The following is an 18,411-nucleotide window of genomic DNA, read 5'->3' as shown; positions in this document are numbered from 1 at the left end:
AACTTTTGTAGATTTGTGGAGCACAAGGAAACTTATCCTGTAATGACGATCCATGTGGAGGAGCTTTATGTCGTGACAGTTTTGGAAATAAAATATGTGGCGGTGCATACTGTAACGGAGCTCTGTCTGTGGCAAATGATGTAAACACCCGAGCTAAAGAAACAAGAGATCAGATGAACTATCTCCTCGAAAAACTGCAGAATACAATAAACAAGGTAACTGTGTGTTACAGTTTCAAGTATTAAAAAAGAACTGTTTTCTTGTCCAACTAGATTGTTTATTCAAAGAAATTAAAAATGGATTTAACTTGGTGCACGAGTAAACTAGCCTTCTTTTATTTTCCAGATTGATTCTATCAGAAATATGACACAAGAAACTAAGGACAAGGCAACCAAATTATCAGATAAGGTAGCGAAGACCAAGGATGAACTTGAAAAGGAAAAGCAAGAAACCAAAGCAGTCATCAGAAACGTGAAAGAGTTTCTCACAGGTACTTAGTCCCGTTCCCTGCCTGTTGCCACCTTTATTGTATTTCCTTCCCATTCGATCCTGAAAAGACTCATTTGGTATCACAGGGCAACTGATACCTATGTAACTCTACCTCAGGAAACAGTGGAGTCAAGGGAGGAGAAGAGAAAGAGAAAATTGGAGAGGAAAAAGAACAAGCTAAATTTGATGGGGAAAAAAATTATAATTACAGGGATAATCAAATGCTCTAAAGAAAAATATAGTTTTTGAGTTGCTGCAGCCTTAGAAATGTTATACTAAAGAGGGCAACTGTTCTGGACTTTTTTTTTTATTCGTTCCTGAGATGTGGGCGTTGCTGGCAAAGCTAGCATATATTGCCCATCCCCAATTTCCCTTGAGAAGGTGGTGGTAAGCCGCCTTCTTGAACCGCTGCAGTCCATGTGGTGAAGTTACAGATTGAACCTCCCTTATGCGGAACTCCCTTATCCGGCACCACCTCTCGGGTGGCGTATGCGCAGAACTCCGACGTGAACAAATTGAAGTCCTTCCTCACTGCCAACTCCCGCAATCACTGGCCTGACCCCGCGAGCCACCCGCCACCCCTGATCTCTCTGCCACACACCCAGCCCCACTATCCCCTTACTCAGTACCTATACCATCCAATTTAACATGACCTCCCCTCGTCCAGCAATATCCCTTATCCGGCACAGGCCAGATCCCGAGGGTGACGGATAAGAGAGGTTCAACCTGTACTCTCTCAGTGCTGTTAGTGAGAGAGTTCCAGGATTTTGACCCAGCGACGATGAAGGAACGGCGATATATTTCCAAATCAGGATGGTGTATAACTTGGAGGGGAACTTGCATGGTGTTCCCTTGCGCCTGCTGCCTGTCCTTTTAGGCGGTAGAGTTTGCAGGTTTCGGAGGTGCTGTCGAAGAAGTCTTGGCGAGTTGCTGGAGTGCATCTTGTAGATGGTACACACTGCAGCCACGGTGCGCCAGTAGTAGAGGGAGTGAATGTTTAAGATGGTGGATGGAGTGCTAATTAATGGGCTGCTTAGTCCTGGATGGTGTCGAGCTTTTTGAGTATTGTTGGATCTACAGTCATCCAGGCAAGTGGATAGTATTCCATCACACTTCTGACAGTGCCTTGTAGATAGCAGAAAGCCTTTGGGGAGTCAGGAGGTGAGACACTCACCGCAGAATACCCAGCCTCTGACCTGTTCTTGTAGCCACAGTATTTATGTGGCTGGTTCAGTTACGTTTCTGGTTAATGGTGACCCCCAGAATGTTGATGGTGGTGGATTTGGTGATGGTAATGCCGTTGAATGTCAATGGGCGGTGGTTAGACTCTCGCTTGTTGGAGACAGTCATGGCCTGGCACTTGTGTGGTGCGAATGTTACTTGCCACTTATTGGCCCAAGCTTGAATGTCATCCACATCTTGCTGCATTTGGGCATGGACTGCTTCATTATCTGAGGAGTTGCGAAAGGAACTAAACACTGTGCAATCATCAGTGAATATCCTGACTTCTAACTTTGTGATGGAGAGAAGGCCACTGACTAGATGATACAGCTAATCTGGAGTTTTGATTTATCCTCGGGCTGGGGAAAGTTTGCCAACCTTCCCTCTGAAGATTAAATGGGGCGAGTAGAGCCTATGATTCGATTGTACATAGTTGTGAAAGTAATGGGCTAAATGGTACTTCATTTTTCCGTGCTTTCTTGTGTTTGAGGGAGGTGAAAAGTATTAAACTGTTCCTGAGGATGAAAAATTGCAAATTGCCTTATTTTAGGCAGGCATGCCCTATAAAAGTTGATGTTTCCGTCATTGTACAATAATATATTAGCACAGTTTAATTCACTACAGAAAATTAGAGCTTGTGGTAATTACACCAAAAATATGGCTTCTGCCAAACTAGCCAATCAATACAAGCAGTGACAGTATGGGCTCACTACCACAAAAATGATGATTCTACCTCAGATTGTTTGAGAAATGTGTGTGTTATATTTCTTTTGTAAAGGTAACTAATGTTTTTACTCTTTCTCTTTCAATTCAAGCCGACGGTGTTTCTCCTGAGGATCTTGAAAAAATAGCAAACTATGTTCTTTCCATCAAGATACCCATTACTCCGGAGGAAGTGAAGAACAAAAGCAAACAAATTCAGGGCATTCTTTCTGAAATGAAAGACATCGATAAAGAAGTGGAAAGACTGAATAACCGCTCTCAAGAAGCAAAGACGCTTTTGAAACGTGCAATGAAAGCTGAGTATGTAGCATTCTATTTAAATAATCTGCATGGTTAATTATTATTCTGTAACCTACTATTGATAGTTAATGGCATCTTCACTTTTTATTTAGAATTTTCCTCTGCTGCAAACCGGTTACATATTCCCTAAGTTGTTGAAACATACATCAAACTGACGAAAGGTCATTGACATGAAACATTAACTCTGGATCTCTTTCCACAGATACTGCCTGACCTGCTGAGTATTTCCAGCAATTGCATTTATATAATCATTTTAATGTAGGAAATACCCTAAGGTACTTTACAGAGCAGAAATGGATTCACGTGATAGTAGAAGTGTTCTACTATCACGTAAAATCCATTTCTGCTCCAAGAGTTGGCTGAAAAATGATAGGTGATTAGGAGGCATTTAAAAGCAGTGTGAGAAGCAGTAAGGCAGAGCTGAGAGAGCTCCAAAGAGTAGGGTTGGGATAGCTGAAAGTTCTGCCATGGGTGTTGGATTAGGAGGGTAGGGGGTTGGGGGGGGGGGCGCATTGGGGGAGATGCACAGCACTCAGAACCGATGGACCAAAGATACAGGTTGAATCTCCCTTATCTGGAATCCTCGGGACCTGGCCTGTTCTGGATAAGGGATTTTTCTGGATGAGGGGTGGTCATGTTAAATTGGATGGTACAGGTACTGAGCAAGGGGTTATCGGGGCTGACTGGATTGGGGCTGGGAGTGCGGCAGATAGATCATGGGGTGTGGCTGTGGATCGCAGGGTCAGGCCAATGATAGCAGGACTCGGCAGCGATGAAGGACTTCAATTTGTTCATGTCGGAGTTCTGCGCATGCGCCACCCGGTGGCCGAGAATGGTTCTGGACGAGGGGTGGTTCTGGATAAGGGAGTTCTGGACAAGGGAGTTCTGGACAAGGGAGGTTCAACCTGTACAGGGCTGGAGGAGACTGCAGTGGTACAATAGGGTTGAACCATAAAGAAATTTGTTAAAGACTCTCTCAGGATTTGGGGATAAGGAGTCAATTGAGGTCTATGAGGATGGGTGTCGTAAGCAAACTGAATTAGTGCAGGACAGGTTTTGGGCAGCAGAGATTAGGACAAGTTGAAATTTGTGCACGGTGAAACCCGAGAGGCAGATAAGGAAAGCATTAGAGAAGTATGAAGGTAATGTAAATGTGCAGAAAGATTTTAGTGGTAACGGGGATTAGCTTTATTCTTCCCAGTGTGGAGCTGTAGGAAGTTCTGACGCATTCACAACAAAGAGTCTGACAGCACAGAAATGGTCGTGTTATTGAGGGTGGTGATGGAGATGGTGTTGGTGTTGTCAACATACATGTGAACGTTACTGTATGCCTGTGAATACTGTTACCAAGCAGCATTGTTGCTCAAACAGCCTTTGCAAAGGCTGAATCATAGATTGAAAATATTAGCAGCCTTTAAATGTATCCATCGCTCCTTTTAGTCAGACATTAAGGACTGCTTACATGTGATTTCCCTTTGGCAAGTTCCCAACCACAGGCCCAATATGGGGCAGGAACTCAATCACATCATGTAATTGAAGCAAATTCTACAAGATTTGATGGAGTCAGCACACTAATGGTCAGTTGGGTATTAATAACAAACCACCCAACTAAAGCACAATCTACTCCAGGACCTCATAACGATCAAGTTGAACAGACATCTGCAATTGTCTTGTCTATGGTACGATTTCATCTGAATACAAGGTCTTGCACAGCGTTGTTTTAACATTAGCAATCAGATATGAATCTGTTTACATTTGAAAGGTCTCATTGTGTATTAACTTTCCATGGTACATCAGTACTACAGTAAATTTTATGTGAATTTTTAGGAAAGCGGCTCAAGAGATCCCAAGCCCAAAGGAACTACAGAAAGACATGGACAAAGTTAAAGAAGTCCAAAAAGAAGTCACAGACACAATGGAGAAGTTGACCAATAAACTAAATAATATGCAGACTAGGATTTCACAGGTAAATAGGAAGGATTTCAAATCTAATTAAAAGTTTAATTTATAACATTAAAATCCAGATATTCACGAGAGATGTTTGGTTTCTTTATCAACATGTCAGATAATCTTTAATATGGCTTAGTCCCAATGTATAATATTAAACTATACAACAGCCTTTCCTTCTATTTTCAAAACAGAAGTTATTTTTGATTGGATTACAATAGGTGATAGGGATGACAGAGAGTACCACTTGGTTAAGATCCTGATTAAAAGCTGTGGCACTCTCAAAGGATTCAAATGACATTATGAACCATGAACTGAATCCCAACAGTGTGTCACTTTGTTTGTGTACACTTCCACTTTAAAAAAAAAAAGAGTCTATAGTTCCCATTTTTTTAAAACTGTTTAAAGGATTCATTTTACACTAGGGGTTCATAGCTTCACACAATGCTCCCATAGTTTGATAAATGCATTTTCTAAAAAGGCAGATGACTGCTCGTTTTGGTAACTGTTGAGCAAGTGGGGAAAGGTGTCAGGAGATGAACTCTCCCAGCACAGGAGTTAAACATATTTCTGTAGTTCAGAATTTTTCATGTTTCTGAAAGAACTGTGTAGATTAATACAGACCTCAGAGGAATCATTGCTCGGATCACTCAGTGTAGCAATATCGTAACGTATTCTTTTTGAATGTGTTTACGGTATTGTTACACACCAATTCTATCAATCCTCTCCTCTCACCAGTTTAAAATTTAGATTTTAAAAAAGAAATATATACACATCATTTCTTATCTGGTTTAGTCTTTGTGAACATAGATGTTACATTGGCAACCTTCTAGTCCTCTGGCATAAATTCCATACAAGGATGTTTGAAAAATTATGGCCCGAGCCTCCTCTATTTCTTCTCTAACTTCCCTCAGAATTCTACAATGTAAGCCATCCGGCTCAGTTTCCTTTCCACTTTGAGTTCCACCAGTTGTTTTCAATATTCCTTATCTGTAGTTATCCTATCTAATTGCTTCACACTTTCTTATACCCTTTCATTTCCACTTTCATACACTTCTTTGAAGTATCTGTCCTTCCTTCATCCTGCATAAGATTTCATTTTTCATTTCGAATCAGCTCGACCTTTTTAAGACTATTATTTTACATTTTATGTATTTATAAAATCCTTTATTATTTCCCTTTATAATGGCCCAGAAATCCCAGTCGGCTACTTCCCGCGGGCGATCGAGGGAAAAAGTTAAAAAAGACGTACACCTACCTGTTCCCCTGTTCCTGCTGAGCCCACGCGAGTTCCAGGTCCTGAGATCTCCACTGACTGCGCAGGGCTGGAGCTGCAGTCACACGGCTCTGGGCAACCAATCAAGGTAAAGTATGTTCTTATTCATAATAATGGGAACTCCGTAAGTTGGAGTTCCCATTATTATGAATGAGAACCACCGCCTCCCCCCCACCAAACACACAAAACTCCATTAAAAAATAGAAAAAATACACCACATATTTTATTAATTTAAATTAAAGTTATTTATGTATTATAAAAAAATTTATTTTTCCAATTTAAAAAAAAAGTTTTTTTAATTATGGTTTAAAGTAAGCTTACTGTAGTGGGGAGGGTTTATAACAATAACATTCATTTTTTACATTTTATTTTATAATGTTTTTGTGTATTTTAAAACTCTTACGTCTCTAAAAGTAGGCCATGTGCCTGCTTTTATCAGGAACAAGAATTTTCAGGACATCTGCTGGGCAAGATATGGGTAAATACCGCAATCTTGCCCATGCGAATATCTTGGATGTGGAGATGCATTGGATGTGTCAAGCTCCAGCTCCAGCTTGACAGATCGGAAAAGCCGGTTTTCAGCGGATGCGCATTGTGCGCTGAAAACTGGTTTTTGCGATGCCTTCCCGGGTCTGTACACACTCCGTACGGACCCGGGAGGCAGGAATTTCTGGGCCATTACCTGCCAGTAGTTTGTCACACCCTCACTTAGCATTTCAAATCCTTTTGCTTCCCTGCTAAATTCTCCATACTGCATCTTTGTGTTATCAGCCCTAGCATTGTCGTATGCCTCTTAAAATTGTGTTTTAATTTGAATTTCATTGAATACTGAAACTTAGGCTCGTCAGTGAAATATCACTAATCTGCAACTTTTCTCGAATTAAAATGTTTAGACTTTCATATTGTAACCTCTTCTTAACAGCTTAATGAGAAAACCAACTCAATTGCTGACAATCTCATGCATTTAATGAACAGTCTAACAAAGTTACAAAATGGAATTGAGGAATTGAAAAACAAGACTGATAACAACAGGATATCGACTGAGAAGGCACTGGTAAAAGCCAATGAAGCAAAGACTCATGCTGAGGAAGCTGAACAAGTAATTATTTTAATATTATCTTTGTAAAATTATAATACTTGTAACAAAATTATTAGTATTTGCTAAATCCCATGATTCCTACAGGGAGTAGTTGAGGTGACTAGCATTGATGCATTTAAGGGGAAGCTAGATAAACACATGAGGTAGAAATTAATAGAAAGATACGTTGAGAGGTTAGATGAAGAAGGGTGGGAGGAGACTTGTATGGAGCATAAACACCAGCATGGATCTGTTGGGCCAAATGGCCTGTTTCCGTGCTGTATGTACTATGTAATATTGAGAGTAAAAACTCACTTTAGGTACAATGATGCTTATTACTTTAACTACTAGTTGGTTTATCAGGAACATACCTAACAATTAACGCCCTGAAATTGTGGTCAGTAGCATAGCTAAGGAGCACGCCGTCGACCTCGAACAAAACCTGCACTTACCTCGTGCGAAGCCCCAAACAAAAACTTGCTTTGGAATGTAGCAGAGTTGGGCGCAGCGTAGTGGCCCATGGATCCCAGGGGCTTACCGTTGTGCGTACGTGTCCCTGGGGTCACGTGGGGCAGTGCTCCTTTCACTAGCAAATCAGGACACATTTCAATTTGACATCAAAGAACTTGTAAATTAACTGGTGTGATACTAATTATATTTATTTGACAAGTACAGTACTTAGCTTTAAAAAGCACTGGGAATACTTTGAACTAGTTATCTGCAAAATTTAAAAAAATTTAAGTGATCTCATCCCTCAAATCGAGCCTTAACAGCTGCCTGGTAAGTTCTTTTACGTGTTTGTTTTTAATTATTACATTTTCTCATCACTCCTCGCCTTACGCTGTGCAACAGGCTCCTGTGCCTGTTTGTACTAGCCATAAAATTTGCCAGCGTAATTGATGTGTAGTAGGTGGGCAATTAGCCCAACTTTTCGATTTCAATGAGGACTTGAAAGTCACAGCGGATCATCTGCCTATTTTGAAACAGACGGATTGCAAGTTTGAGATGTAGTGCATGCACAAGCATTTGCAGAAATCCCAAACATGCGGTCAATTTCAAAGGCCAGTTGTAATACCAACCGCAAATTCAGGCCCTTAACATCTCTTGGTGCAACTCCTTTGGTACATACAGCAGGTTAGCACATTGTATTTTCACCTCTGTAGCCATGATTCAAGCCAGACCAATGGGAAGTGCGTCCATTATTTTCTGCCAGATGTAAAGGCCTAGACTTCCCTCAGTGGCGGGGTTTCCAGAGTTATGTAACACCATGGATAGAAAGGTAGTTATGAACATACGAACAATGATGGACGGGAAAAGACTCTCTAGTCAACCCAGCCAGTCTCACACAATTGTGATTCCTTGGCTCTGATATTTACAGGGAGGCGGGTTGTGGGGGAAGTGCCTGAAATCCTGGGGAAATGGAGGTGCTGCCGAATTTAACGCAGAAACTCATTATAATTTTTTTCTTCGATTATCTTCCCGGCAGCTGGTCAGATTGACAGACAGGCTTGCTGTCGGACAGGAAAGGCAGCGGCAGAAGGCCATAGCCAGGGATCCTCCCCGGCAATCGGGAAAGAGCGGTGCTTGGTGCCGGGTAGGGTAGGGCACAGGGTGGAGGTTTGGAGCCTGGCATTCGGGAGAGAGTGACAGATCGGGGCTTGGGTGGGGTTCGTCCGATACCGGCAGTGAGGAGAAGCTGCGATCGGCAGAAAGGAGTCCAAAGGTTTGCAAGAGTGGCCGCGGGGAGAACTCCTGCTCCAGCTGTTCCCATCTCCATTTAGCAGTCGGAATTCCAGAGTCTTGGGAAACCCGGCCGGCAACTGCTAAACTTAAATCAGGCTCCCAACTGCACTGCGAGAGCCTGATACAAATATTGTAATGAAATATCCTACCTCTCCAAGACAGGACACATATGCACGGCATGCTGCCCACCACCATAAAAATGGCGGCTGGGGCGTATGCGATGGATTGAGGACTCGTTCCCCAATTTTCAATTTTAACCCTTTCCCGCCCATCATGCAGGTGGTTAATACCAATACTCTTGTGTATCACAATACACTCTCCACACCCCCTAAAACCATCCTGGGAGAGGTGAAAAACTAGTTAAAATCCAGACCAATTTGGGGTGAAAAAATCTGGAAAATTCCTCGCTGACTCCCCTAGGTGATCAAAACTAATCAGCAGGTCATTCTGGTTCCATTAATTCTATGCCGTACCTGCCTTTTGTACGAGATGATCTCTGCCCCAGCCAGAAAAAGGTCCAGCTGACACATGAAATGAATCAGCATCCACCGCACAAGCCTACAGCCTGTTCCAGAGAATCACTATTCTCTGGGAAAAGAATCACTTCCTGACATCTAACCTATATCTGGCTTATACAGTTAATGGGGAACTAGTACTTTAGGGTTAATGGAACGGGTAATAATAAATGTTGCAAGGCAATGGTTAGGCCACAGTTAGAGAGGCCATTGCATTTTTGATGAAAAATGAATAAACATTTTAAACAAAGGTAAATATAAGGGAATAAATAGAGAACAGAGCTGTGGGGTTAGCTTTGGATTGCTCTGGTAATGAGCTAGCACAGAATCATTGGGCTGACTGGGGCCTGAATGGCTTTCTTGTCCTAAACCATTATAATGTTTTTTTCTCAATGAATTAATCTTTCTTTTTATCTGATACTTGTAAATTATCTGATTAGTTTGAAGACATATTTATGTTTTGATTATTGAAGGAATTTCAAAAATTGAATGAGACTTATGTAAAATTAAGCAAACTGAAAATACAGGAGATTCCAACTGGGGGAAAACAAAAAGCAAAACAACTACAACAAGAGGCTACTAAACTGGCAAAAGATCTGGAAGAAAAACTGAAGAGAATTACAGGTAGGTGGCCATTTATTAACTGCAACAGCATGAGGAAATGTGTTTGATGATTTATATATCCAACCACTTCATTATTGTACAGGTATTTTATTCATTTATTAAATCATGGATTTTAAAAAATATCGTGTAAACTGTGAAAATACACAACTTTTGTTTTGCTGAGAGTTTGTATGATGCCAGCGTAATTTTCCACTCATGCAACCAGGGATGGACGATAAATGTTGACCTTGCCAGCGACGTCCACATACAAAGAATGTTTTTTTTTTAAATCAAGGGGCCAAGATTGCCCCATTTTATAGCCCAATTAATGCCTCCGTGGGTCATTAATGGATGCAATGGATTTATCACCCGGAGGTTTGGGGGGACGCTGTCCCGGTAGCTCCGCATCCCGGGGTTAGCGCTCTGGGCCGGCGCACGCCCGGCGATGATACCATCAGTGTGTGCACCGATCTCTTTGCGCTCCGCGGGATATTTCCCCTTTAAGGGTGCCCGACAATGGCGGTCCTTGCATCGACCGAGCCGCCATCATACAGCCCAACACTCCATTTTGGGTGCTGGCCCGCTGGTCCGGTTGATCGCATCCCTTGTGCCCAGTGGCTGGCCACTAAAGGGCCTGCAGAGTGCGCAGCATCGCTCCCCTTTAAATGAAGGGATGGGGCATTGTAGCACGTCAGCACTATGCAATTGCACCGCAATTGCTCTTTAGCGCTGCGCAGGATTCAGCGCCATGCTCCCGCCCCAGAATACCCCTCCAATGAAGCGGAGTACCAGAGACGGAGCTCCGGTTCCTTTGAGGGGCCCATGTGCCCAATTCCACTTTGGGGTGGGACTTCCAAGCCGGGCAATAACAGTCCTAGCCCCAGAAAGTTACCGCCCCCAATTGGGGCAATGGGTAATTTTGCCCCCCTAGTCTCTCACTATGTTGAAGACTGTCAAATTAGGCAATTACTGGCAGTAGTCTCAACCTACATTAAACTGATCATGATTGTTCACCATGACTAGAACGTCCCTGCCATACATAAAGCTTGGATCTAATCAAACGAGCTTTAAAAAGACTGCCGAAAACTATTTTCTCACCATTTTGATTGGGATAGCTTTAGCCATTTTGTTTCTAAGGCGGAATGTAAAGAGCCATAGATCTAGAGTTTCAGTACTTATCTAGATGTAAGGTTTCATAGGTGAAAAATGGACCCTGAACAGCAGTGTCTGAGGAAGTTCAGGCTAAATATGGGTGATGGTATGATCGTGAGATGTACTTTAACTGCTGCATAGCTGCTCACTATTTCTGTGAATCCCTTTGTTCTGTCTTTATTGTTGGAAGTTGCAGCTGCTTTCAATGTTCTTCCCTCAGGATTCTTCCAAGCTGCTGTTTGAAATGATGCTCGGTTGCTCAGAGCATTATGTGAAAATATGCTGAGGAGGTGATTGAAGCTTTTGTAGGAAATTTTCTAAACCTCATCAACTTTCCAGAAAGGAGGAAGGAGGAACTTAGGAACAGGAGTAGGCCATTTAGCATTTGAGCTTGTTCCGCCATTCAATGAGATCATGACTGATCTGTGACCTAACTCCATTTACCGCATTTGCCCCATATCCCTTAATACCTTTGATTAACAAAAAGCTATCAATCTCAGATTTTAAATTAACAATTAATCTAGCATCAATTGCCATTTGCAGAAGAAAGTTCTAAACTTGCTACCACTCTGTGTGCAGAAGTGTTTCCTAACTTCACTCCTTAAATGTCTGCTCTAATTTTTAGACTATGCCCACTAGTCCTAGACTCTCCAACCAGCAGAAATAGTTTTGCTCTATCTACCCTAACAGTTCCCCTTATTATCTTGAAAACTTTGATCAAATCACCCCTTTACCTTCTACATTCCAGGGAATACAACCCTAGTTTATGTAATCTCTCCTCGTCATTTAACCCTTGGAGTCCAGGTATTATTACGCTGCACTCCCTCCAAGGTATGCTTCCTAAGGTATGATGCCCAGAATTGCTCACAGTACTCCAGGTGAGGTCTAACCAGGACTTTATATACCTGGAGCATAATTTCTACCCCCTTGTATTCTAATCCTCTAGATATAGAAAATAGGTGCAGGAGTAGGCCATTCGGCCCTTCGAGCCTGCACCGCCATTCAATGAGTTCATGGTTGAACCTGCAACTTCAGTACCCCATTCCTGCTTTCTCGCCATACCCCTTGATCCCCCTAGTAGTAAGGACTACTCTAACTCCTTTTTGAATATATTTAGTGAATTGGCCTCAACAACTTTCTGTGATAGAGAATTCCACAGGTTCACCACTCTCTGGGTGAAGAAGTTTCTCCTCATCTCGATCCTAAATGGCTTACCCCATATCCTTAGACTGTGACCCCTGGACTTCTCCAACATTGGGAACATTCTTCCTGCATCTAACCTGTCTAAACCCATCAGAATTTTAAACGTTTCTATGAGATCCCCTCTCATTCTTCTGAACTCCAGTGAATACAAGCCCAGTTGATCCAGTCTTTCTTGATATGTCAGTCCCACCATCTCGGGAATCAGTCTGGTGAACCTTCGCTGCACTCCCTCAATAGCAAGAATGTCCTTCCTCAAGTTAGGAGACCAAAACTGTACACAATACTCCAGGTGTGGCCTCACCAAGGCCCTGTACAACTGTAGCAACACCTCCCTGCCCCTGTACTCAAATCCCCTTGCTATGAAGGCCAACATGCCATTTGCTTTCTTAACCACCTGCTGTACCTGCATGCCAACCTTCAATGACTGATGTACCATGACACCCAGGTCTTGTTGCACTTCCCCTTTTCCTAATCTGTCACCATTCAGATAATAGTCTGTCTCTCTGTTTTTACCAGCAAAGTGGATAACCTCACATTTATCCACATTATACTTCATCTGCCATGCATTTGCCCACTCACCTAACCTATCCAAGTCACTCTGCAGCCTCATAGCATCCTCCTCGCAATGTACAATGTAAACAGCTGGGGCCCCAGCACAGAACCTTGCGGTACCCCACTAGTCACTGCCTGCCATTCTGAAAAGTACCCATTTACTCCTACTCTTTGCTTCCTGTCTGCCAACCAGTTCTCAATCCACGTCAGCACACTACCCCCAATCCCATGTGCTTTAACTTTGCACATTAATCTCTTGTGTGGGACCTTGTCGAAAGCCTTCTGAAAGTCCAAATACACCACATCAACTGGTTCTTCCTTGTCCACTCTACTGGAAACATCCTCAAAAAATTCCAGAAGATTTGTCAAGCATGATTTCCCTTTCACAAATCCATGCTGACTTGGACCTATCATGTCACCTCTTTCCAAATGCGCTGCTATGACATCCTTAATAACTGATTCCATCATTTTACCCACTACTGATGTCAGGCTGACCGGTCTATCGTTCCTTATTTTCTCTCCCTCCTTTTTTAAAAAAGTGGGGTTACATTGGCTACCCTCCACTCCATAGGAACTGATCCAGAGTCTATGGAATGTTGGAAAATGACTGTCAATGCATCCGCTATTTCCAAGGCCACCTCCTTAAGTACTCTGGGATGCAGTCCATCAGGCCCTGGGGATTTATCAGCCTTCAATCCCATCAATTTCCCCAACACAATTTCCTGACTAATAAGGATTTCCCTCAGTTCTTCCTCCTTACTAGACCCTCTGACCCCTTTTATATCCGGAAGGTTGTTTGTGTCCTCCTTAGTGAATACCGAACCAAAGTACTTGTTCAATTGGTCTGCCATTTCTTTGTTCCCAGTTATGACTGCCCCTGATTCTGACTGCAGGGGACCTACGTTTGTCTTTCCTAACCGTTTTCTCTTTACATATCTATAGAAGCTTTTGCAGTCCATCTTAATGTTCCCTGCAAGCTTCTTCTCGTACTCTATTTTCCCTGCCCTAATCAAACCCTTTGTCCTCCTCTGCTGAGTTCTAAATTTCTCCCAGTCCCCGGGTTCACTGCTATTTCTGGCCAATTTGTATGCCACTTCCTTGGCTTTAATACTATCCCTGATTTCCCTTGATAGCCACGGTTGAGCCACCTTCCCTTTTTTATTTTTACGCCAGACAGGGATGTACAATTGCTGTAGTTCAACCATGTGGTCTCTAAATGTCTGCCATTGCCCATCCACTGTCAACCCCTTCAATATCATTCGCCACTCTATCCTAGCCAATTCACGCCTCATACCTTCAAAGTTACCCTTCTTTAAGTTCTGGACCATGGTCTCTGAATTAACTGTTTCATTCTCCATCCTAATGTAGAATTCCACCATATTATGGTCACTCTTCCCCAAGGGGCCTCGCAAAACAAGATTGCTAATTAATCCTCTCTCATTACACAACACCCAGTCTAAGATGGCCTCCCCCATAGTTGGTTCCTCGACATATTGGTCTAGAAAACCATCCCTTATGCACTCCAGGAAATCCTCCTCCACCGTATTGCTTCCAGTTTGGTTAGCCCAATCTATATGCATATTAAAGTCACCCATGATAACTGCTGCACCTTTATTGCATGCACCCCTAATTTCCTGTTTGATGCCCTCCCCAACATCACTACTACTGTTTGGAGGTCTGTACACAACTCCCACTAACGTTTTTTGCCCTTTGGTGTTCTGCAGCTCTACCCATATAGATTCCACATCATCCAAGCTGATGTCCTTCCTAACTATTGCATTAATCTCCTCTTTGACCAGCAATGCTACCCCACCTCCTTTTCCTTTTATTCTATCCTTCCTGAATGTTGAATACCCATGGATGTTGAGTTTCCAGCCCTGATCATCCTGGAGCCACGTCTCTGTAATCCCAATCACATCATATCTGTTGACATCTATTTGCACAGTTAATTCATCCACCTTATTACGGATACTCCTTGCATTAAGACACAAAGCCTTCAGGCTTATTTTTTTAACTCCCTTTGTCCTTTTAGAATTATGATGTAGTGTGGCCCTTTTTGTTTCTTGCCTTTGTTTACTCGGCCTTCCACTATTGCTTTTTACCTTTTTACCATCTGTTTCTGACTCCATATTACTTCGCCCTATCTCGCTGCATAGGTTCCCATCCCCCTGCCATATTAGATTAAAACACTCCCAAACTGTATTAGCAAATGTTACCCCTAGGACATCAGTTCCAGTCCTGCCCAAGTGCAGACCGTCCCTTTTGTACAGGTCCCACTTCCCCTAGAACTGGTTGCAATGTCCCAGGAATTTGAATCCCTCCCTCTTGTACCACTGCTCAAGCCATGTATTTATTCTAACCATCCTGCTCCCTCTACTCTGATTAGCACGTGGCACTGGTAGCAATCCAGAGATTACGACCTTTGAGGTCCTACTTTTTAAATTTAACTCCTAGCTCCCTAAATTCAGCTTGTAGGACCTCTTCCCACTTCTTACCTATATCGTTGGTATCTACATGTACCACGACAACTGGCTGTTCACCTTCCCTCTCCAGAATGCTCTGCAGCCGCTCCGAGACATCCTTGACCCTTGCACCAGGGAGGCAACATACCATCCTGGAGTCTCGGTTGCGGCCGCAGAAACTCCTATCTATTCCCCTTACAATAGAGTCCCCTATAACAATAGCTCTCCCACTCTTTTTCCCACCCTTCTGTGCAGCAGAGCCATCCACGGTGCCATGAACCTGGCTGCTGGTGCCTTCCCCTGGTAAGTCATCTCTCCCAACAGTATCCAAAACGGTATATCTGTTTTGGAGAGAGATGACCGCAGGGGACTCCTGCACTACCTTCCTGCTCTTGCCTTGACTCTTGGTCACCCATTCACTATCTGTCCTAACCCTTACCTGCGGTGTGACCAACTCACTAAATGTGCTATCCACAACATTGTCAGCATCGCGCATGCTCCAGAGTGAGTCCATCCACAGCTCCAGTGCCGTCATACGGTCTGTCAGGGACTGCAGCTGGACACACTTCCCGCACACATAGTAGTCAGGGACACTGGAAGCGTCCCTGACTTCCCACATAGCACAGGAGGAGCATGACACGGGTCCAAGCTCTCCTGCCATGACTTAACCCTTAAATTAATTTACTTACTAAAATTTACTTAAAGACCAAACAGCTACTTAGTAGTTCGCTGCCAATTAAACCAATCTAAAAGTCAGTCTAAAAGAGAGTTATACTTACCAGTCGAACAGCCAACCACTTACCAGCTTGGCTGTGACGTCACCTCTCGATTTCGCACCCCTCTATCTTTGTCTGAACTGGTTGGGCTGGTCTCTGGGCCTCCGTCTCCTACTCTCCTTATCAGCTGCTCCAGTATCAGCACTGGTCGGAAAAACAAGACAAAACAGCACCTGCCACCCCCGCTTGCCCAAACTCACCCACTTACCAAACTCACAAATGCCACTCTATGCTGTTGCACTCCGTGCTCTGCACGAGCTGCCTCTTTTTAAACTGTATCTAGGTTAGATGACTCACTACTGGTCAGTCGTTTACAGAACTGGTTTTAACTAGCTGCTAATTGCCTCCTACTGGAGAGTTACCTTGTTTTTCTCTGCCTAAACCTGAAAGATTCCCAACTATTTAACTTTTCCCCTTTAAATTAAACTGCTAAAGGCCAGCATTCCATTAACCTATTTGATTATTTTCTATACCTCTTCATGACATTTTAATGATCTAAGTACTGGATGCACCACCACCACCACCACCACCCCTCAAAGTCTCTTTGGAACTCCAATGTTTTTAGCTTTTCACTATTTAAAAAGTGCTCTGTTCTATCCTTTTTAGGTCCAAAGTGATCAACCTCAAATTTGCCTATATTGAAATCCACTTGTCACAGTTTGCCCATTCACTTAATCTATTTACATTCCTTCGTAATTTTATGCTTTCATCTACACTGCTTATGATGCCGCCTATCTTTGTGTCATCGGAAAACTTGGATATGTGGCTTTCTATGCCATCATCTAAGTCATTAATAAATACGGTACATAGCTGAGGCCCCAATACTGATTCTTGCAGGACACCACTCGTCACATCCTGACAATTAGAGCATCTGCCCATTATCCCTACTACTTCTCCCCTGACGCTCAGCCAATTTATTAATCAGGTCAATAATTTGCTTTCAATTCCATGAGCTTCAACGTTAGCTGATAGGCTCTTATGAGGTACATTTTCCAATGACTTCTGGAAGGCTATATAAATAACATCCATAGCATTCCCCTGTCGGCTACTTTAGCCACCCCTTCAAAAAATTCAATCAGTTCCGTCAGGCATGACCTACCCTTTACAAATCCATGCTGGCTCTCTCTCTCATCAGCTGAAAATGTCAAGAATTCTATAATTCCCTGGTTTCCCTCTCTCATCACTTGTCAAGGCATCTAAAAGTGAATACACATGATTTCTGAAAGCTCTGGGTATCCAGATGGAAAGATACAGATACTGTCTGAAAATCAATACAAGCAAGCTCTGAATATTGTACAGTCTACATCAGAGTGTGACACAGGAAACATCAATGTCAGCAACAAGTGGAGAAACAGTTGACTAATAATCTAATAGTGAGGACAATAGATGGTAAATAATGATATAATACTAATTGCTTTGTTTTTCTGCATTTACAGACCTGGAGAAGAGGTTACAAGATGGAAATAAGAAAATAAAAGAAAAAACAGATTATTTGTTGGATCTAGAAAAAAATGTGACCAGCATTAAACAGTTTATTGATGAGAAGGCCAGCTTTTACAATAAATGTCAGCCATAGTAAACTAGTCTTGTAACTTTTTATCACTTACTCTTAATATAAAGTGTATAAAATTTTAAAGAACGCTAACATTGATGTGCAAATGCGATATTTCGTAAGAATGATTTTATGTTTAGCTGACCACTGTCAAAGCACATAAGTAATATAAGCTCATTATATCAAAATTAGTGTCATGTATGTTGTTTCCTTGATTATTCATTCAAAATGACCATTATTACAATTTGCAGTTTTGAAAAATTGAAATAAAAGCAATGATTTTGAACTCAAGTGCAGATATTTAATTATGTATCTTTGCCGACAATTTAAACCACAAGCAAAGTCACAAGAAGAAGTAGCTCCCTAACGCTTCCAATCAACCGGCGACATCCCTAACCTGATATAACTCACGTTCCAAATGTAATACTATCTACTCACCTTCAATAATCACTTTACTTTATAAGTTCCCCTTGCTCTCTTTCTTTAAGTTTACTGAATAACAGACAGTTTTTGCATCTCTTCCTTAATCTATTGTATCTGGCTTTCTTATTTAATTTTTTTTACTTTTGGCGACCCACCGCTCATCAGTCCAATGTAGCCGAGGTCAGAGCCTTAATATCATGACCACCTCTTTGCCACATGTATGAGCGACTGGCTAGAGCACTCCGCCAGTTGGTCGCCCAAAAGTTAAAATCTATCCCTATGAAAGTCTGTTCCACACGTTGATCACTCTTTATCTGAAATAGTTCTTGATAACAGCCCTAAAATTACTTTTTATTAGTTTGAATGTGTCCTCTTGTCCTGTTACTGAAATTTTAC

General features: G+C 42.4%; 1 protein-coding gene across 1 annotated transcript in view; it reads left to right on the top strand.

Moving 5' to 3' along the window:
- LOC139278561 (laminin subunit beta-4-like) overlaps positions 1-17,788 on the top strand; it is a 142,282-nt gene extending 124,494 nt beyond the window's left edge. Inside the window, exons 28-34 of the mRNA XM_070897469.1 lie at positions 12-215; positions 346-490; positions 2,526-2,733; positions 4,561-4,699; positions 6,879-7,055; positions 9,766-9,916; positions 17,477-17,788. Of these exons, the coding sequence (XP_070753570.1) occupies positions 12-215; positions 346-490; positions 2,526-2,733; positions 4,561-4,699; positions 6,879-7,055; positions 9,766-9,916; positions 17,477-17,616 (1,164 nt within the window). The 3' untranslated portion in view covers positions 17,617-17,788. The remainder of the gene's footprint in view (positions 1-11; positions 216-345; positions 491-2,525; positions 2,734-4,560; positions 4,700-6,878; positions 7,056-9,765; positions 9,917-17,476) is intronic.
- Positions 17,789-18,411: the final 623 nt, after the last annotated feature.

The sequence above is a fragment of the Pristiophorus japonicus genome, chromosome 13 (assembly GCF_044704955.1).
Source record: "Pristiophorus japonicus isolate sPriJap1 chromosome 13, sPriJap1.hap1, whole genome shotgun sequence".
NCBI lineage: Eukaryota > Metazoa > Chordata > Chondrichthyes > Pristiophoridae > Pristiophorus > Pristiophorus japonicus.
The sequence above is the reverse complement of the archived record's forward strand: the minus strand, read 5'-3'. Positions and strand labels throughout refer to the sequence as shown.